We start from the raw sequence: 18293 nt of genomic DNA on the forward strand, positions 1-18293 counted from the left end.
TTGTTGGATTGCAGAAGGGTACCTGTTCTCAGTGGCAGCCTGCCCCATTTAGCTGCCTGAGGTGAAACAGGAAGGAGCCGCCCTGGACCCCTGCCAAAGCCTTGCTTACCTGGGTTGTGTGACGGCGACTTCCGGGTTCCAGCGAGATCCCTGCAAGTTCTCTTGGAGCTCTCACAAGATCTCACCAGAACCTGGAAGCGGAGAAGATTGGTAATATGCTGCCTTGGTCAAGGCCAAAAATGGGATCTTCTCAGTTACGGACCTTCTCAATTTTGCGTCCCTTCAGCTCAGCATCCTGTGTAGGGGAACCTCTAGCACTGCCCTAAATCCTGTGTTGCTGCCACAGCAGGGCAGGGGCGCCCATGGCATTCTGCCCTTGTATTCTGGCTGCCTGAGGCGGGTGCTCTAGTCTGCCTCATGGCCGGGACGGCCCTGCCTGTTCTCAGCAGACCAGGTGAATTATGTATCTGCTTAGACTGAAACGGGAAAGTGGGGAGGGGTCTTTTTTAATGTGTGTGTGTGTGTGTGTGTGGAAATGGAAAGCAGAGCCTTCGCATCTCGCATATCTATGCGGAGGGAGCCTCCACCCCATCCGCTCCAGAAGATGCGAAGCGAAGCGATTGTGGCCAAAGGTGAAAGAATTCGATGGGGAGTCTTTATTCTAAACAGGGCGAGAGCCGGCTGCTGATTGGGCGGCCGGGGCCTCTCCCCTCCCAGGGGCGGGCCAGCAGCAGCCACGCCCCTCGGGCTCTTGCCGGCCGCTTCTTCGGCGGAGCGCAGTGCTGGCCGGGTGGCTTGTAGAGCGAGGCGGCAGGTGACTCGGTATCGCTACGGCTGCCCGGCGCTTCGCAGCCGTCTTCCTCCGGCGAAAGCCAGACGAGATCCCGCCCGCGCTGCGCAGGTCAGTGAACCGGCGTCCCCTCCGCGGTCTCCCTTTCTGGATTGCACGCGCGCCCTCCCTAACCCTCCACGGCTCCAGATTTCCCCCACCTTCTGCTCAGAGAGGCTTTTGAATGGTGTCGTTTAAAGTCCTGCCATCGGAGCAGCCTTCCCGTCCCGTAGATCTCCCGAGACAGCCCGGGGAACGGCTGGCATTTCCGCAGCGTCCCTCCGCCGAACGCAAAAGGACGAGGCGACCCCCCGGATCCGAAGCAGATTTGCCTTGGAAAGAAGGCTCGCTAGAACTTGCGTGTTTCCAAGGAAGTAGTAGTCCAAGATTGCAGCCGAGCAACCAGGTTTTGGGTTGGTTTGCTTCGAAAGCCTTCCACGTGGCTTACTCCTGAGTAAACATACAAAAGAATGCACCCTTTAGGTACAGGAACCGGCCTTTTAATTGGCTCCAAAAAATGGGACGGGTGGGGGGAGCGACGGAATTAAATTAGTTTCTTTCTCGCTTTTTTTTTTTAAGGGACGGTTTTCTTGCCTGGTGGAACGGTTTGGATCTCTTTCAGTTTTGCAGGGCACTTACTCAGAAGTAAGTGCCACTGAGTTCGGCAGGACTTGCTCTCAAGAAAGCGTGCCTAGGATTGCAGCCTCAATGACTCCCTTAACTGCTTGCCTGCCCCCCAAAATACCCACCATCCCCATTCATTATTGACCCAGGTTGCAGGAACATCACCTGTCGGTGGAGAACCAACCTGTGCTCCAGAAGAGCAAAGCTCTTCGGTGTTACATACAATTTGCCCTCTGGTTGGTGTCTAGAGGGCAAAGAGTTTCTGGCAGGTATTTTTGCGCCCATTCTGCATCGTCTGCAGATTAGAGAGTTTTGCAAAAAAAAATGCACATCTACCCCCCTCGCACCTGCACACTGTTGCAGACACACACAAAGCAGGTGATAGGAAGAGGAAAATTATCTGATTTGCACAGCGTGAATAGCCTCCTGCAAAACGAATTATCTATCACACTGGAGAAAAAGATTGGGCAGTGCATCCAAATACATCTATTTCAAAATGCAATCTGGAGATTTAGAGGAGGTTCTCTTCCATTCAGATTAACCCAGGATGGTTTTCCAATGGTATTTCCGTTGAGGGAGTGGGAGAAGAAGCAATGTTGTCTTTAAATAGTAAAGGGATCTGTTGCTGATCAATTTACAGCAGAATTTTACAGATGTTTACTTGGAAGTAAGGCCCACTGTGATCTGTGTGACCTTATTCTCCAGTAAATGTTTCTAGAATTAAGGACCCTTAAGGGCTGCAGAACAGATGGGTGTGCATAATCTAGTGACTTGCAGCCAGATGTGCGAATTGCCTCCATATTTGAAAAAAGTGTGACCTGTGAAGGTTGTCTCACTCACATGCATGTCCCATGTGCTACAACTTGATACTGCAGTCATCAAGTCTTGGACATGGATGTGTGAACTCCTTCTCAGGCTGGCTTCATTGCTAATATTTTGTGAGGTGACAGAGAAGGTTTCATATAGATGGCAGCATAATAGAATATGGGGTTGGGGGGAGATAGTAACCATTGGCTTTTATTTGCAGTTGTCCTCTAATCATAATGAATGGTTGGATAAGACTTCTGAAGCAGAATATTTGACAGACTTTAAAATAAGGGTTTTTTGAAGGTGTTTGTTTTGCTTCTCGCTTGGTCATCCTAAATAAATACTTCCGGTTAGCATTTGTGCAACTAAGGAAAGTGAGATGTGAAAACATCTTTGGCTACCTGAAGTGGTCGATTTTGTTTTTGTTTTTTAAGTTTCCCAATTGCTCTTTTGAAAGCCAATGTCATGCTTCACTTAATATGAAAAGTTTTTTTGTGTTCTACTGGTCATTACACTCAGTTTTGATTTTTCTGAATAATTTAGAAAAAGTCAATTTAGAGATTGGCACCTATCCCTTATTTAAATAACATTGTCAAGCAATATTTACAACTAAATACAGTTTACTCAAAATTATTTATTAGGTTTTCCACACTCTGCCATTAACAATATTCCTCATTTATGCTCAAAATGCTATTGAGATATTTTAGTGTGTACATAGGGCCATGGGGATGGGGATGGGGGGGGACACTAATTAAATTCTGCAAGTTGTAATGAACTTTAAAAAAGTTTGACTTCAACCCTAGAGAATGAAATTGTCTCTGCTATTCCCACTGCACTGGAAAAAAAAACTATTTTCTTCTATTGTAGTAAAAAGAACTCTGCTTCTCCACTGTAGATTTACTGGATTTATATTTTGGGTCCAAATTGGCCATTTCCTTAAAACCTGCTCAGTTAAAATCCTCCATTCTGGTAAACCTAAGCCAATAATTAATGCGCAGCCTCTGGATTTTACATCTGAAACAAGTTATTCTTGTTTCTGGCCTCAAAATGTAGACTTGAAAAAGAGCTGGAACTGACAAAAGCAAACTTTTAAAAGTTGTTCAAAATATTCTTTCCATTACAGAAATATAGCCAGTACCTTAGTCCACTGATGAAGTTGCCAAATTGTTTTCACTATTTAAAAATATTGTCCTGCTGCAATTTCAAAACAGCCTTTGGTCTTCTTGACCACTGAGCACTGGAAATTGCAACTTCCCCTGAAAGAAAGAAAGAAAGAAAGAGAGATCTGCAGGTATTTTTTAAAAGTCTAGCATGTTTGAATGGAATTCCACCCAGAGGCCATGTTTTAGACAGCAGTATGCAGAGAGCACTGATTTAATTTTCTGATGTGCAGTTTTTAACTAATCCCAAGAACAAAGAGAAGAGAATTTGTGAAGCAGATGTCACAGTGCTATTTGCATTTGTGATCATAAGGATTGTGTCCTAGTGATAAAGCAATAAAACTGCCAACACATTTGCAAAGCTAAGCAGGTCCCGGTATGGTTTCAAATTTGGATGGGGAACCGCATGTTGAGATTCCAGCATTGCAGGGGTTTGGACCTTGATCCAATAGAAATGCCTGGGGGGATTAATTAAAAGAAGCACCAGATGTCCCACACTCTGTCACATAGATGTGTGTTCATGGGCAACAGCCCTACTCCCATTAGAGCTGCAGACCCCCCTACCCAAGAGATTTGGATAAACTCTACACCGTCGTCCTTGGGGCTCCACATTCTCACTGAGGAGTAGCACCATTGGCCCCCCACAAACAGTAGCAATGTAAAACAACAAAGGTGATGGTATCCTTGAATAGATCTGTGGGCCAGGTGCCTAGCAAATTTTCAGCAAGACACACCCCATCACTCTTCTGAGTTGTAGCGGAACCCAGTAGTTCTGCTACAACTCAGCAATAGCCAGCCTAGTAGACCTGCCAGAGAACTGGGTAGAGAGATGGAATCAGTGACCTCTGCCCTTTCTTTGTTCTCATAGTGCCTGGTTTGACCACCAGTCAACATCCTCTCCATGTCCTGCTCTATCAGCATCTCATGCTCCAGCTGCTCACTCTCGGCCGGGAGCTGCTGGACAAGAGCCATTATGCTCTCGTCCTTCAGCTTGTACTAAAGGCTCAATTGGTTACGTTTCCACTTCTGCAAGCTCTTGCTGAAATGTGGTTGTTGCATGTCACAGATGATGGGAGCTGCAGAACAACAACATCTGGAGGACCACAGGATCCCCATTTGTGTTGTACAGCATGCCGAATATGGTTTTTGTATAAACCTAAAAAAAGAAGAAGTGGGACGCGGGTGGCACTGTGGTTTAAACCACAGAGCCCAGGGCTTGCTGATCAGAAGGTTGGTCGTTCGAATCCCTGCGATGGGGTGAGCTCCCACTGCTTGGTCCCTGCTCCTGCCCACCTAGCAGTTTGAAAGCATGTCAAAGTGCAAGTAGATAAATAGGTACCGCTCCGGCGGGAAGGTAAATGGCGTTTCCATGCACTGCTCTAGTTCACCACATTATGCTGGCCACATTATCCGGAAGCTGTATGCCAGCTCCCTTGGCCAGTAAGGATGAGCGCCGCAACCCCAGAGTCGTCCGCAACTGGACCTAATGGTCAGGAGTCCATCTGTTCACGCTGGGACTTCTGCAATGGGACTTCCTTTCTTGATGCCCCCCAGAAACTGCTCCTTACCCTTTGGAGCAGATTTCAGGTGGTGCAGGGATGTGTAGAGAAAATGAGAGGAAGTCCCATTGTAAAGGTGGAATTATTTGTGCTAATGGGACAGCCTTGTCACATTTGCACTGAATGGGCTGTATTCAGCATACTGTACAGCACATCTTCAAACAATTTAGGTTATGGGAGGGGGCTGTGATTAGCTTCAGGGTATAAGGAGAGAAACATGGGCTGCCTCTGTATAATGCCCTGATCTAGTAGTTGCTCATAGTGAAATTCTGAAAGCATGCCTATATCCGACACTCTTCAACTGGAATAAATTAACAATTTTATGCCGAGTGATGCTGCTACTTTTTCCTTTTGCTCCCTCACTTTTATTTGCATTCCAGGGCCAGTGTGCTTTTTCGCTGGAGGATTCTGTAGGCATTGTTGTCTCAGCTGTGATTGAGGACCGCTGCACTGCATGCAATTTTGGGAAGGAATAATCAAATGCTGTGCAGCATGTGAAAAGTGTTTGTTAAAGGAGTTCCTAGGGCAATGGGAGAGGATTGGAACAGAAGTGGAATCATTTATATTTGTCTCATTTGAAGACAATGCCGCACATTCAGCCTCTCCAGAGATTTTGTTTTCACAGACAGAAGTAGGATCGATGGAGAGCACGTGGAGAGGAGGGGATGGTTGTCCTGTGGCATCTGGGGCGAAGATTGTGTGTGAGCTTCAAAGCTCACATGCATGTGTACAACTTTCCATTGTATGACATCTGGTATTCGTGATTACATTTCAATATGTCATCAACTTGGAATGGTAAAAGACAGGGTGTAGCTGGCTTCCATTATCTTTTTTTGGCACTGAATACCAGTGTAATAAATTTAATTATCAATACATTTTGGTATTAATGGTGTATTCTGCAGTAGTTTTGTTGCATTCGATAGCTTCCTTTATTACATTCTGGCTGGTTTCAAGGTTGAGTGGTTCAGAGTTGGAATAAGAAAAAAGCAACATAATAAGAGATTCAAATCCAGCCCTGGAGAATTGTTTATCTACTCAATCAAAGTATGCTTAAAGGATGGGAAATAGAAACATCCAGAGATTCTGCCAGATTTTTGTCTTTCACACTGAAAGAATCTTTCTGAAAGCAGATCTACTTCCTGCTTTATGTATCCAGAACGGGCCTTGTTTGTGGTGGCTCCCCATTTGTGGAATGCTGTCCCCAAGGAGGTGCGGCTGGTTTCTTCATTATACACCTTTAGGCACCCAGTGAAAACGTTCCTCTTCAGCCAGGCATTTGGCTGATTAACGTTTGAAACCCTTTTAAACGTGTTTGTGGGAAGGGGGGTTGTTGGTTTGTTCTTATTTTTTATTATGTATCTTGTGGTTTTTATATTGTATTTTTATATTGTGAACCACCTCGGGATCTGCAGATGAAGAGCAGTATACAAATTTAATAAATAATAATAAATAAATCAACAAATAAATTGGGGGTGTGTGTGTCTAGAAGACCATAGTACTATTACAGATAATGTATCAATCACATTCTAAACCAATGTTTAGACACAAATACATTTAAAGCAAGATTTGAAGTGGATACTTGTGGGGCCTGTCAAAACAAAATTATCTTCAACTACAGGTAGGTAGCCATGTTGGTCTGTCATAGTCAAAACAAAATAATAATAATAATAATAAAATTACTTCCAGTAGCACCTTAGAGACCAGCTAAGTCTGTTCTTGGTACGAGCTTTCATGTTCATGCACACTTCTTCAGACCAAGAACAAACTTAGTTGGTCTCTAAGGTGCTACTGGAAGGGATTTTTATTTTTATTTTTATCTCAACAGGAATGTTATTCCACAAAACAAGGGCAGAAAAACTAAAAGCCCTGCTCTCAGTTGCTGCAGGCTTCTGAGATCTTTGGAACTTGCAAGAGTAGCTCTCCCACAGAGCTCAGGCATCTACTGGGAGTATATGGGATAAGGTGACCTCTAAAGTAACCTGGTCCCGAGTTGTACAGGAATTAAATGTTAGTAGCAACACCTTGAACTTTGTCCAGTAGCAAATTGGAAGCCGGTTCATAGAATCATAGAATCATAGAGTTGGAAGAGACCACAAGGGCCATCCAGTCCAACCCCCTGCCAAGCAGGAAACACCATCAAAGCATTGCTTTGTTCAAATCATGCAAGCAAAGTGTTATGTGCTGGCAATAGTTTTCCCCACAAGCAACCTATCTGCCTTGTTCAGTACTGGCCACAGCCTCCAGATCAACCCCGAGAGTAGCCCCACAGATAGCGCATTGCAGTGACACAGCTGTGAGGTTACCGATACATGAGCAACTGTGGTCTTGCTGTCCCAATCCAAGAATGGCTGTAGGTGACATACCTGGCAAAAGGCCAGGAGTGCCATTGAGGACACCTGTTCCACCAATGATAGAAGAAACTACTATGAATCAAAGGTCTGCCTTGCTCTGCAGGTCATTCCATATAATTTCATGGCAAAATATAACAGTTTGGCCATCTGCCAATCATATCACCAAAACAGGGAGACACCCAAGGTTGCCGCAGTTAGCCAAAGGAAAAAGCAGAACCTCCCACTTCTGCTCTATAATAAATCTAGCACAACTGGTTAATTTGTCATATGTCTACTGAATCTCTTGATTTTCACTCCAGGATCTTTCCCAAATTCCCAAACTCAGTCGCTGAAGATATCATGCCTAGTTTTAATTAGGTGGCACTTGATGTAAGCATTTTATTCCTGCCTGAGAAAGTTGTTCCGACTTTGTGGTTAGATTTGCGCCATGAGTTGTACCAAACCTCAAAAGTGAATCGTTTGGCAAGAGTGTGGCTGCTGTGGCTGTAGTTCAGACACCTTCCTGTTCAGCCAGGGCCATCTGGCACTCTTTGTGTGCATAGAGAGTGCACAGATTTCCAGCAACATTGGACTGTCTGCTCCCGGTTATAGTACCCCAGCAATTTAAAAAAAGAAACTATAAGTTAGTGTGTAAAGCCGGCCTACCCAGATTGTGAGTCACCAAGCCAAACAGCCTTGCATCCATGAATTGTGGCTGCTCTTTTATCAGGTCTGTTCTGTGGTTATTGTATGGCTTTTTCTGCAAAACATTCTTCTGATTTTATGTTGTGCATGTTCTGCTCTTCAAACTTTGTAAGTTTATTGGAGAATACTTAGGCAGCGAGTGCCTAATAAATGGAATTAATATAATTAATTGCCCTCCGCCACCGCTGTGTGGCTGAGGGCCAAACAAGGTAAGACATGATTTGTGCAATTAGCATGAATGATTGTATTGTGAGGCTGGTTGCTAAAAAAAAATCAAAGTCTAGATCAGAAACGGGAGGGAGGTGTAGAGGATCATAAATCTTTTGTCTTCCATAGCGGTCCTAATCTCTCTCTGCCCCCTGTGCCTCTTTGCACTGGAAGACAAGTGTTCCACTAGCATAAATAGGAGACTGTCTCCCAATGCAAATACAGTCGTACCTCGGAAGTCGAACGGAATCTGTTCTGGAAGTCCGTTCGACTTCCAAAATATTCAGAAACCAAGACGCAGCTTCCGATTGGCTGCAGGAGCCACGGAAGTCGCGTCGGACATTCGGGTTCCAAAGAACGTTCGCAAACCAGAACACTTCCGGGTTTGCAGCGTTTGGGAGCCAAAACGTTTCAACTCACAAGGCGTTCGTGATCCAAGGTACAACTGTAGCAGGTGTGGGGAATGGGCTGGATCAGAGCAGAGCAGAGGGAAAGAGTTAAAAGTGCACACCACCAGGTTCCTGATGTATACTAGACTCCCCATGCCTGCTCTTTTTTTTTTAAGCCATTATCACAATTAATAATTGCAATGGTCTTGCCTTACTTTGCCTCAGATTCTCAACTTAAACCAAGTCTGGCAAGTTAGGGAGCACGGTTTCAAAAAACAGCTAAAGAGTTGTCCTGCTAAAAAGTCACATTGGATTTGGTTCTTGGAACTAAGCCATCTGAGTTGTTGCATTAGCAGCTAGCAAGCACCAACTGAGCAGCTTTATAACCATCCTTATTGGCCTAGTCCTGAGCTGCCAGATGTCCACTGACCCTTCTGGTCTGGGCCTTGACCTGAAACCAATGCCACCTCTGTTACTGAGGATGATGTGGCAAGTCTTTAAAGCTGATTGATGGGGCCACTTGGGATGAACTGGGGTCCCCAAATCTTTAGGGGTGATAATGGGGTCCTCCTCATCTGAGGTCTCAATTCTGGCGCACTGTATCACATCCATTGTATGAAAAACTTTTCTGGAATGGTCCAAAATTGTTGTTGTTTTGTTAGCAACAAGAATTATGCCTTTATCTGAGTTGGACCATTGGTCCATTCAGCTCAGTGCTATCTACCCTACCTGGGTGATATTGAGCTAAGGTTTACTCAGACTAGACGCACTGAAATTAATGAAACATAACTTAGGTCCAGTAATTTCCATAGGTCAACCAAGTTTTGCTCAGAATAGAATACCATCTACAGTGGTACCTCAGGTTACATACACTTCAGGTTACATACACTTCAGGTTAAGAATTCCGCTAACCCAGAAATAATGCTTCAGGTTAAGAACTTTGCTTCAGGATAGGAACAGAAATCGTGCTCTGGTGGCGCAGCGGTAGGTCCCATTAGCTAAAGTGGTGCTCCAGGTTAAGAACAGTTTCAGGTTAAGAGCAGGCCTTGGGAACGAATTAAGTACGTAACCAGAGGTACCACTGTACTGGGATTTGAACCTAGGTCCTAGGACATTCTTCACAGACAGCTCATGCTCCATCACTGAGCTACAGCCCTTCCACTAAAAGATTTTGTTTTTAAAATATCTGTCTCGTCATTTATCATTGCTGATCTTAGGGCAGTTTACATCATAGAAAAGACTAGAGCAATTAAAAATAATTAAAAATTCAAAGGATACTGCAAAAGATTGTGTAGACTTGTCTCACATAAATGCCTGGGGGAACATACACATTTTAAGTTGGCACCACAATGAATATACTGTTGATGCTGACTTTTATCTCCAAAGAGAAGGTATTCCGCAACTGGAGGGACACCACTAAGAAGGCCCATTTGTGCATTCCTTCTAGCCATACCATTTCTGGTAGCAGAACATTTAGAAGGACCCCTTCTGAAGATCTTAATGCCCAACAAGTTGATGTCAGGATGGTGCTCCTTCAAATCTGTGGGTCCCAAGTTCTTTGCTTCTCTGCCTTTGGTATAATCTGTCAAGCCCAAGCACTGCAAATGAAGCCTCTGCAGCTGCATTTTCATGGAGGTTGGCAGATAAAATAGAGTAATAGAATCAAGATTTACACAGAGAAGAACCACAGGCAATAAAAATGTAAGGGAATTTATAACACTGTGCAACCAAGGTTATCTGAAAGAACACTCAATTTACTGCAGTATGTAGAGCTGAAATTGATGTGATCCTATCAGTAGCTTACATCAGAACTCTTCTGAGACTGACTCTTAAATGCCGTTCACCCTCTCCAGTTCTGCTAAGGATGGACTCATCTGCATTGTTTTGAAGCCATTGGCTGCACGCTTCTTTAATAAATAGACAGGTGTTGTTCAGGGAATGATTTTAATGATTTACTATGAAGTGGATATATAATGAGCCGTGAAGATTTTTAATCAAAAGACAAAGAGGAGACAAATTAAAAAAGAGAAGGAAAGTAGGAATTGGATACCGTAGGAGGGCCATTCCCATGCCAAATGGCTCCCCAAGTGAGGAACATCTTTGGTGAACATGCATGCACACACATCTTCCATCTGTTCAACTCTCAAATCCCTTGTTTTTGTTATATTGCCATGCATGATTTATCCTGTTAATACAGCACACAATTAATTTGCTTCCAAGGATCTGATCACAGTCTTCTTGCCATTTGTTGATTGGACACTGGGGTTGTACATATTTTTTTTAATCAATGCAAGCCACACAGGTCAGTGTACCATTTGCATGACTATTTATACTATTTGTTTCAGCAGTTGAGTGGATAATTACAAAGCCAGTAACAGGCCTGGGGTCTAGCTTGCTTGGAGGCAAGATAACAGTCACATGAGCCAAAGGCAGGAGGCACTCTAATGACCTGGCTGGAGTCAACAGCGCCAACCAGATGCCTGTGGAAAACCAGCAAGCGGGCCCCAAGCGTAAGACAACTCCTCTGCCTTGTGGTTTTCACCAACTGGTATTCAAAAACGTTATTGTCTTTGCTTATGGAGACAGAACATAGCCATCATAAAGGTAAAGGTACCCCTGACCGTTAGTCCAGTTGCAGATGACTGGGGTTGCGCGCTCATCTCACTCTATAGGCCGAGAGAGCCGGCGTTTGTCCACAGGCAGCTTCCAGGTCATGTGGCCAGCATGACTAAGCTGCTTCTGGCAAACCAGAGCAGCGCACTTAAACACCATTTACCTTCCCGCCGGAGCAGTACCTATTTATCTACTTGCACTTGACGTGCTTTCGAACTGCTAGGTGGGCAGGAGCAGGGACTGAGCAACGGGAGCTCACCCCATCGCAGGGATTTGAACTGCTGAACTTCCAATCAGCAAGCCCTAGGCTCTGTGGTTTAGACCACAGTGCCACCAGTGTCCCTATAACCCTCATAGCTAGTGGCTACTAGTAGACTTCTCCATGAATTTGTCCAATCCTATTTTAAAGCTTTCCAGGTTGGTGGCCATCACTGGTTCTTGTGGGAGCAAGTTCCATAGTTTAACTATGCTCTGTGTGGAAAAAATGACTTTCTTTTATCTGTCCTGAATCTTTTAAAATTTAGCTTTATGGAAGTTCAATGACTTCTAGAGTTACGGCTCGTCACATGGGGCAGTGGTCAGCAGTTTCTGACAGCACATAATCTGGCTTTCACATCCAAACCTACTCACACTCCATTGCTTTAATGAGATGCACATTCAAATATATAGTCCCGCACACAGACAGGATGCCCATCTAGTTCAGCATCCTGTTCTGACACTGGCCTACCAGATGCCTTGAGGAAACCCACAAGCAGGACCTGAGTGCAAGAGCCTTCTCCCCCTCTGTGCCTTCCAGCAACTGGTACTCAGAAGCAGACTGCCTCTGACCTTGGAGGCATTTTAAAGCCTCCCAGGTTGGTGGCCATCACTGCCTCTTGTGGGAGCGAGGATGCTCTGTGTGAAGGGGGACTTTACTTTATCCATCCAGAGTCTTCCAGCATTCAGCTTCATTGATGTCCATGAATTCTAGCGTTTTGAGAGAGGCAATTCATTGTGTGCAATGTACAGCTAGACCTGGATTTGGGCATTTGCGTTCATTAAAACCATACTATTAAGCTTAGGATAATATGTCTACCATACAAATGAGAAATTTGATGCCATTGCTTCCTTTTCTGCTAAACTAGGCATTTATAAAGCGCATAGACAAGGTGGCAGAGAAATGAAATCATGGTCTACAAATTGGGCATAAATTATTTAGCTGAAGTTTTAAAGATGTCTGAAGCTGTTTATAGTATTCTCAAGACCCTTACCTTTAGATTACTATTGCAATATACGAAACAAAATAGAAAATTCTTTCCAGTAGCACCTTAGAGACCAACTGAGTTTGTTCTTGGTATGAGCTTTCGTGTGCATGCACACTTCTTCAGATCCCTTCTGAAGGCTACCCACCTGTTATTGCAATATAGTGGTTATTTTATGCACGCTCTTGCAGAGACCTTGTGGCAAATTCTTCAGCTCTCTTAGAAATTGTCTGCCAAGGCATCTTTTAACCCATCAGAAGAGAAATGGTGCTTGGAGAGACTTGTTTGCATGTCTTGAAGATCATTCATCTCTTCTGGCTTTTCTCACAGACAGAAGAGCTGCTGGCATCTTGAAGAAGCAGCTTCTTAATTAGGCCAGAGCAGTGGCAGGTAACCTGTGGCCCTCTGGTTCCTTCTGGGCTCCAGCTTCCATGAGCCACAGCCAGCATGACTCATAGTCTGGAATGGCAGGAGTTCTAGTCCAAGAACAGCTGGAGGGCCAAAGGTTAGCCACCCCTGTGTTAGAGGAACCAACAAGAAATAAAGAGTGATAAATGAGAATATCAAAGTAGAGTATTATCGGTAGCAATGTTGGCACATATTTATGGAATCACCAGATTGTTTTAACTTCATTTCATTTTATCCCACCCTCCATGTTTTTCAGGGTCAGTTTCTAAGGCTCCAAAATTGGAGTGGATTCCAAACAGACTTCTGCTAGCGCAATGGGGCTTCATCTCCTCCTCCACCCCCTTGCAGTTCCCCCGTATGCCCCCAAAATATGCTTCAGAAAGTCCCGGTAAAAATCCCACTGTGCAATCAGAAGCCCTTTCCACTTACACATGGACAGTGTTGGATACAATGATACAGTTATGAAAGACCTAACCACACAAAAAACCTAAACTGGTACAAAACTGTTCTGAGTTTGGCAAAAGGCTAGTTGATGGGTTGGTTTCAAGAGAGACCAGTCTGCAATGCCCAGATTTCTGTACTTGGGAGATTACTAGCAGCACTTAAGTAGAAAGTATACATTTAAAATCTTACATGCCAAGCTTTCTATTACCACTTGCCTCTAAGAAGAATGAAAATGTGAAGTTGAAGTTATTCACTTGCTCAACATTCCAGCTTTGCATCAAATAAGAAATGAACTTTTAAGTACTGTAGTCTAATTTTTCCTCTTCCCCTTTTCTTTCTTACAGCAACAAAGGATAACACCATCCAGATTTATTCTGACCTAAGAAGTGAAGGATAACAGCCATCACTGGGTAGTCCAATATGCCAGCGTTCTTCTGGAAGGTTGCCTTTGAATGTTAGGTCTCCTCCATTTATTTTACAACACGCACAAATAAAATGTCGGAACTCCACCCTACCTCTGGATTAATATCAAATATGGAAAATGGGACTTTTCTGGAGCTGTATCCCACCTCTCTCTCGACATCCATGGATTCATCTTCCGGACACATGTCTAATGTCTATGTCTATGTTTCAATATTCCTCAGCCTCTTGGCATTTCTTCTTTTGCTATTAATCATTGCACTTCAGAGGCTGAAGAACATAATCTCTTCCAGTTCTTCCTACCCAGAATACACCAGTGACGCTGGAAGTTCCTTCACTAACCTAGAAGTCTGTAGTATTTCTTCCCAGCGGTCTGCTTTTTCGAATCTTTCCTCCTGAAAAGGAATGAAAGAGAATACATTGGGAAATGGAAAAACTTTGTCTAACTCTTGGGGGGAAGTTATGCATGCAATATTTTCTTTGGATAACTAATAGTCATAAAAGAGGTGACTTTTAATTTTCACTTTGATTTTCCTTTCCCTTTTTAGTCTGCATTTCCCCTCTTTATTAATGATATTTTTCAACTCTGAGCAGTGAAATTGATGATGGTCTCCTGCCCGATCATGGCCTCCTGCCTGTAATAGTGTTGTAGCATTCCCCCAACCCATTTAAACTGGGTCTTTAAACTTAACAATGGGAAGATTCTGCTTCCTGGGCTTTGTCACCTATGGTTTTATTGACTCAAAGCTTCAGGACTTTATCTTCTTCAGAAACACCATGATATCATACAGGATATCATTAGATCTCTGAAAGTTATTTATCTCACCATTGAAAGAATCTGTTGTGCCGTAGTTCTAGAATTCAGAGCAACTTTAAGACAACAAAGTTTAATTTAATTTAACAATTTAATTCAAAATTTTGTCGCTGAGGTCTCTTGTATGTTTTCCTGTATAAAGTCGCCGTGTTGTCTGATGTGCTTGTTTTATTTTAGCCAAATGATTATAATAAATATGTGGGCTCATTCCATTTCACACTAAAACCGCATTTGGTAGACTTGCAGATTTGCATGAGGACTTTGAGTTGGAAGAACTGGGCTGTGTCCAAAGTAGATCTAATTAAGAACTGTGCGAGCGGGAACCAGACGGTGGCAATTTCCCGCCCGTAGGTTGCTTAAATGGAGCACGCCATGCCCCCTGGCCGACCAGATTGGTCGGCCTAGGGTGTGACGTGCCAGGGACTCCCTAAGACACGGGGGCTAGCCACAACCCCACACAAGGGGCGGGTTCGCGTCCAGCCCGCAACTCCATTTCCCTGGGGAAGGGAAATGGCTTTATCAGCACAAGGATTTCCACTTGTGCTATGGGACTTGCCCACTTCACCTCACTCATGCAGCCCCTAAATCTGTTCTGGAGGATCTCCCAAGCCTCCAGCACTGTTTTGGGTAGTGTGCAGGGCACAGACAGCCGGACCAACCTGTGCTTTGAAGGCCTCGGTGAGCTGAACACCTTTGAGGTCATTGGTTCCATTGTTCAGCTGCTGTTATCATTAAAAAGTGTCTTCAAATGCCCAATCCAAATCTACCCTCTTTTAACTTAAGCCTGTTAGCTCTAACCTTGCTATGTGACAGCCCTTCAGAGAAATAAAAAGTGCTATCATGTCTCCGTTCCTTTAAATGTTCCTCATTGGACTTGTTTTCCATATCTCTGATCATCTTCATTACCTTTCTCTGAACTTCTTTCCAGTTTGTCTGTGTGCTTCTCAAAGTGTGGTGCCCAAAAGTGGACACAGTGTTCCAGCTGAAGGTGGCCTAGCACAGAATAAAGTGGAACTATTACTTACTGTGACAAACTATACTAAGAGTTCCCTGGGAAGAGGAGTTGATTGTTAAGCCACTTTGGAAACTGGAAGAAGAACAGGGGTCTCCTAACAATTCTCAGAACCCTTAACAAACTACAGCTTCCAGAATCCTTTGGGGGAAGCCACAACTGTTTAAAGCACTATGGTGTGAATGTGGCCTCTAGTAACCTAAAATGTAATTCATCTGATACTGAAGACTTGGACTCATTTAAAATAGCTAGATATTTCCTTATCTACTGCCTCCAAGCAGCCTTCCTCTTTCCTACAAACCCCCAGATTGGCACTGCTGCTAAAATCATTTGAACTAAGATACTGTTCTTAACCAGGTTGGTCAAGGTCTCTCTTCTGTTGCTGAGGATATCCTGAAGATCATGTTGCCCAAAAGTCGAACTGTTTAAATGAGATTGGCTTACTCCATTAGAACACTGCTATTTGTCCTCTAAAGTCAGAGTGGGGAACTTGTGACCCATCTGACTCCCATCAGCTCCAGCCAACATGGCCAATGATCAACAACGGTGGGTATTGTAGTCCTGCAAAAATGTGTGAGGGGGGTGGCAACTGTTCTTCACTTTGCTCTAGATCATGGTGCAATTGGCTGGTGTTAGAGACCAGGGAAACTGTTGTTCTGACAGCCTCAGCATCCCCACCAGCAGTACGAAAGTCCAAATTTGGGTTTTTGCGTTCTTTCACATCTTTCTTATACCCTGTCATAATAAGTAAACATCAGGTTGGCGAAATTTGCTACTTCTGTTGACTTGTTATGAACTGAAAATACTTTTCTAACAACAACAAAAGATTAAGGATTATTTCAGATAAAAAAGATACTGGAAAGGCAACGGGCAGTGCCTGGAGATATGGATCAAACTATCTTGTCCTTGCTGTGAGAGAGAATCATGAGTAGCAGCTGCAATTAAAAGATTGAAAAATATGAGACAATGGGCGGAAAGCTACAATCATCTTTGTGTGCGATGGTGGCTTCGGGAAACACCATCATTCCATATACATGTTACATAGCACTAGGGAGAGGACAGTATCCAGTGGAACCCTGTAGCACAAATGCCAAGGGGCTGAGGAGCACTCATCCTGTGTTACTCTAAACATGGCCCTGCAGGTAAGAATGGAACCAGCCTAATACATTGCCTCCAGTACTCATCCCATGGAGCCAGTCTAGGATGATACCATGGTATCAAAAGCCACAGCAATCGAGCAGAAGTAGCAGGTTACACTTCTCCTGTGTCTCTCACAATAAAGGTCACCCATCAGGGTGAACAAGGCCGATTCAATTCCAAAACTGAATTCTAAATTCAGATTGTAGTTTATCCATGGCATCCAGGAATACCTTCCATTGTACATATTCTCAAAAGTGCCATTGATGGCAACATCACTGTGTCCTAAGAATTTGCGCCAGCTCAGAGTACACCCAAAATCATTGCACCATTCACAAAACCACTACATATGAATAAACAGTAATGTTTCCCTGCCACCGTTTCAGCTGTGTGGGCTGAGGCTGATACCCACCCAAGATAACTTCACAGAAGGGAGATACCAATGATGTGTAAGCTTTAGTGAGGTTTCAAGGATTCGGCTTTCTGTGTATATGCATGTGTCAGTAAACACTGCTGTTCATAGAACACTTACCTTCAATGGTGACTAGGGTCTTGGAAGCAGTAGGGTGGAAAGCACAAAAGTCAACAGCAGATGGAGATGGAGCCAGGGACAGGAAGAGCCAACCTATGCCCCCATTCTCCTTCCTGTTGAGTTCTACAAGGACAACATGGAGGGCTCATCCACATTTAACCTCTGCTTCACATTGCTAGGGACAGGTCAGGGCTTTCCAGGTCAGTGACTGAGTGGTGTTTTCTGCTGAATTGGAGCAAATGGCAATCAGGTTTTGTGCAGAGTACCATTTGCTCTGATTCACTGGTAAAATGCAGGTTTTCCTGGGGAAAGTCCTGGACAAGAAGGGGGGGGAGCTTGGGACAGGAAAAATAAGCCTGCTCAGACAGACCTGGAAAGTCCAGACTTGTGCCTGTAAAGCATAGAGCAAGGCTAAGTGTGGATAAGCCCTGAGACTAAAGAGTAGGAAGCCAACAGGCAGTGCCACCCCCACCCCCACCCCGGACTTCTTGTGTGTAAGTAAAAAGACAGGCTGGTAGGGGCTGGCTGAGAGCAGAATTAAGGTGCTGGCCCTATTTGTCCCAGTGGATCAGCTGCCACTGCTTACTTTCCGATGCAACGAAAGTGAAATCCTAAGCGTAGCCGCAGATAGACATGAGCACGTCTCACACAGACTTGATTTCATTGCTTGCAGCCTTTTCAACACTTCTCACTCAAGCACCAGATGGTTATATAACTAGGTCCCTAGACACATGCCCCTTCCTGTTGGTTCTGGGACACTTGGCAAAGGTGACCCTCTTTCTGGCAGGTGTTTGCGGTGGCCTGACTGTCACCTTCTGACTGCACACTGCTGCTTGCTGCTTTGTCATCATGCTCCACATGTGCTATTCTTGTGTTTAACAATTACGTTCTTGCTTGTTTCAAAATCCCGTGGTTGTGCATGAAAGCACCCAGAGCAAATGTATTCAGGGTAGGCCACATGGTGAATATTCTACCAGGACCTCCAGACTTTGAGTAGAAGGTAAACAGAATGCGAACATTTTCATTTCTGTTACAAACACCATGATTTCCCACATGCATCGC

At 44.3% G+C, this 18293-nt stretch overlaps 1 protein-coding gene across 1 annotated transcript; it reads left to right on the top strand.

Moving 5' to 3' along the window:
* The first annotated feature begins 13660 nt into the window (after positions 1-13660).
* Positions 13661-14775, top strand: SERTM1 (serine rich and transmembrane domain containing 1). Its single transcript, XM_033146517.1, has one exon. The coding sequence runs from the start codon at positions 13812-13814 to the stop codon at positions 14133-14135; it is 324 nt and encodes a 107-aa protein (XP_033002408.1). The 5' UTR covers positions 13661-13811; the 3' UTR covers positions 14136-14775.
* Positions 14776-18293: the final 3518 nt, after the last annotated feature.

The sequence above is a fragment of the Lacerta agilis genome, chromosome 4 (genome assembly GCF_009819535.1).
Source record: "Lacerta agilis isolate rLacAgi1 chromosome 4, rLacAgi1.pri, whole genome shotgun sequence".
Lineage (NCBI taxonomy): Eukaryota > Metazoa > Chordata > Lepidosauria > Squamata > Lacertidae > Lacerta > Lacerta agilis.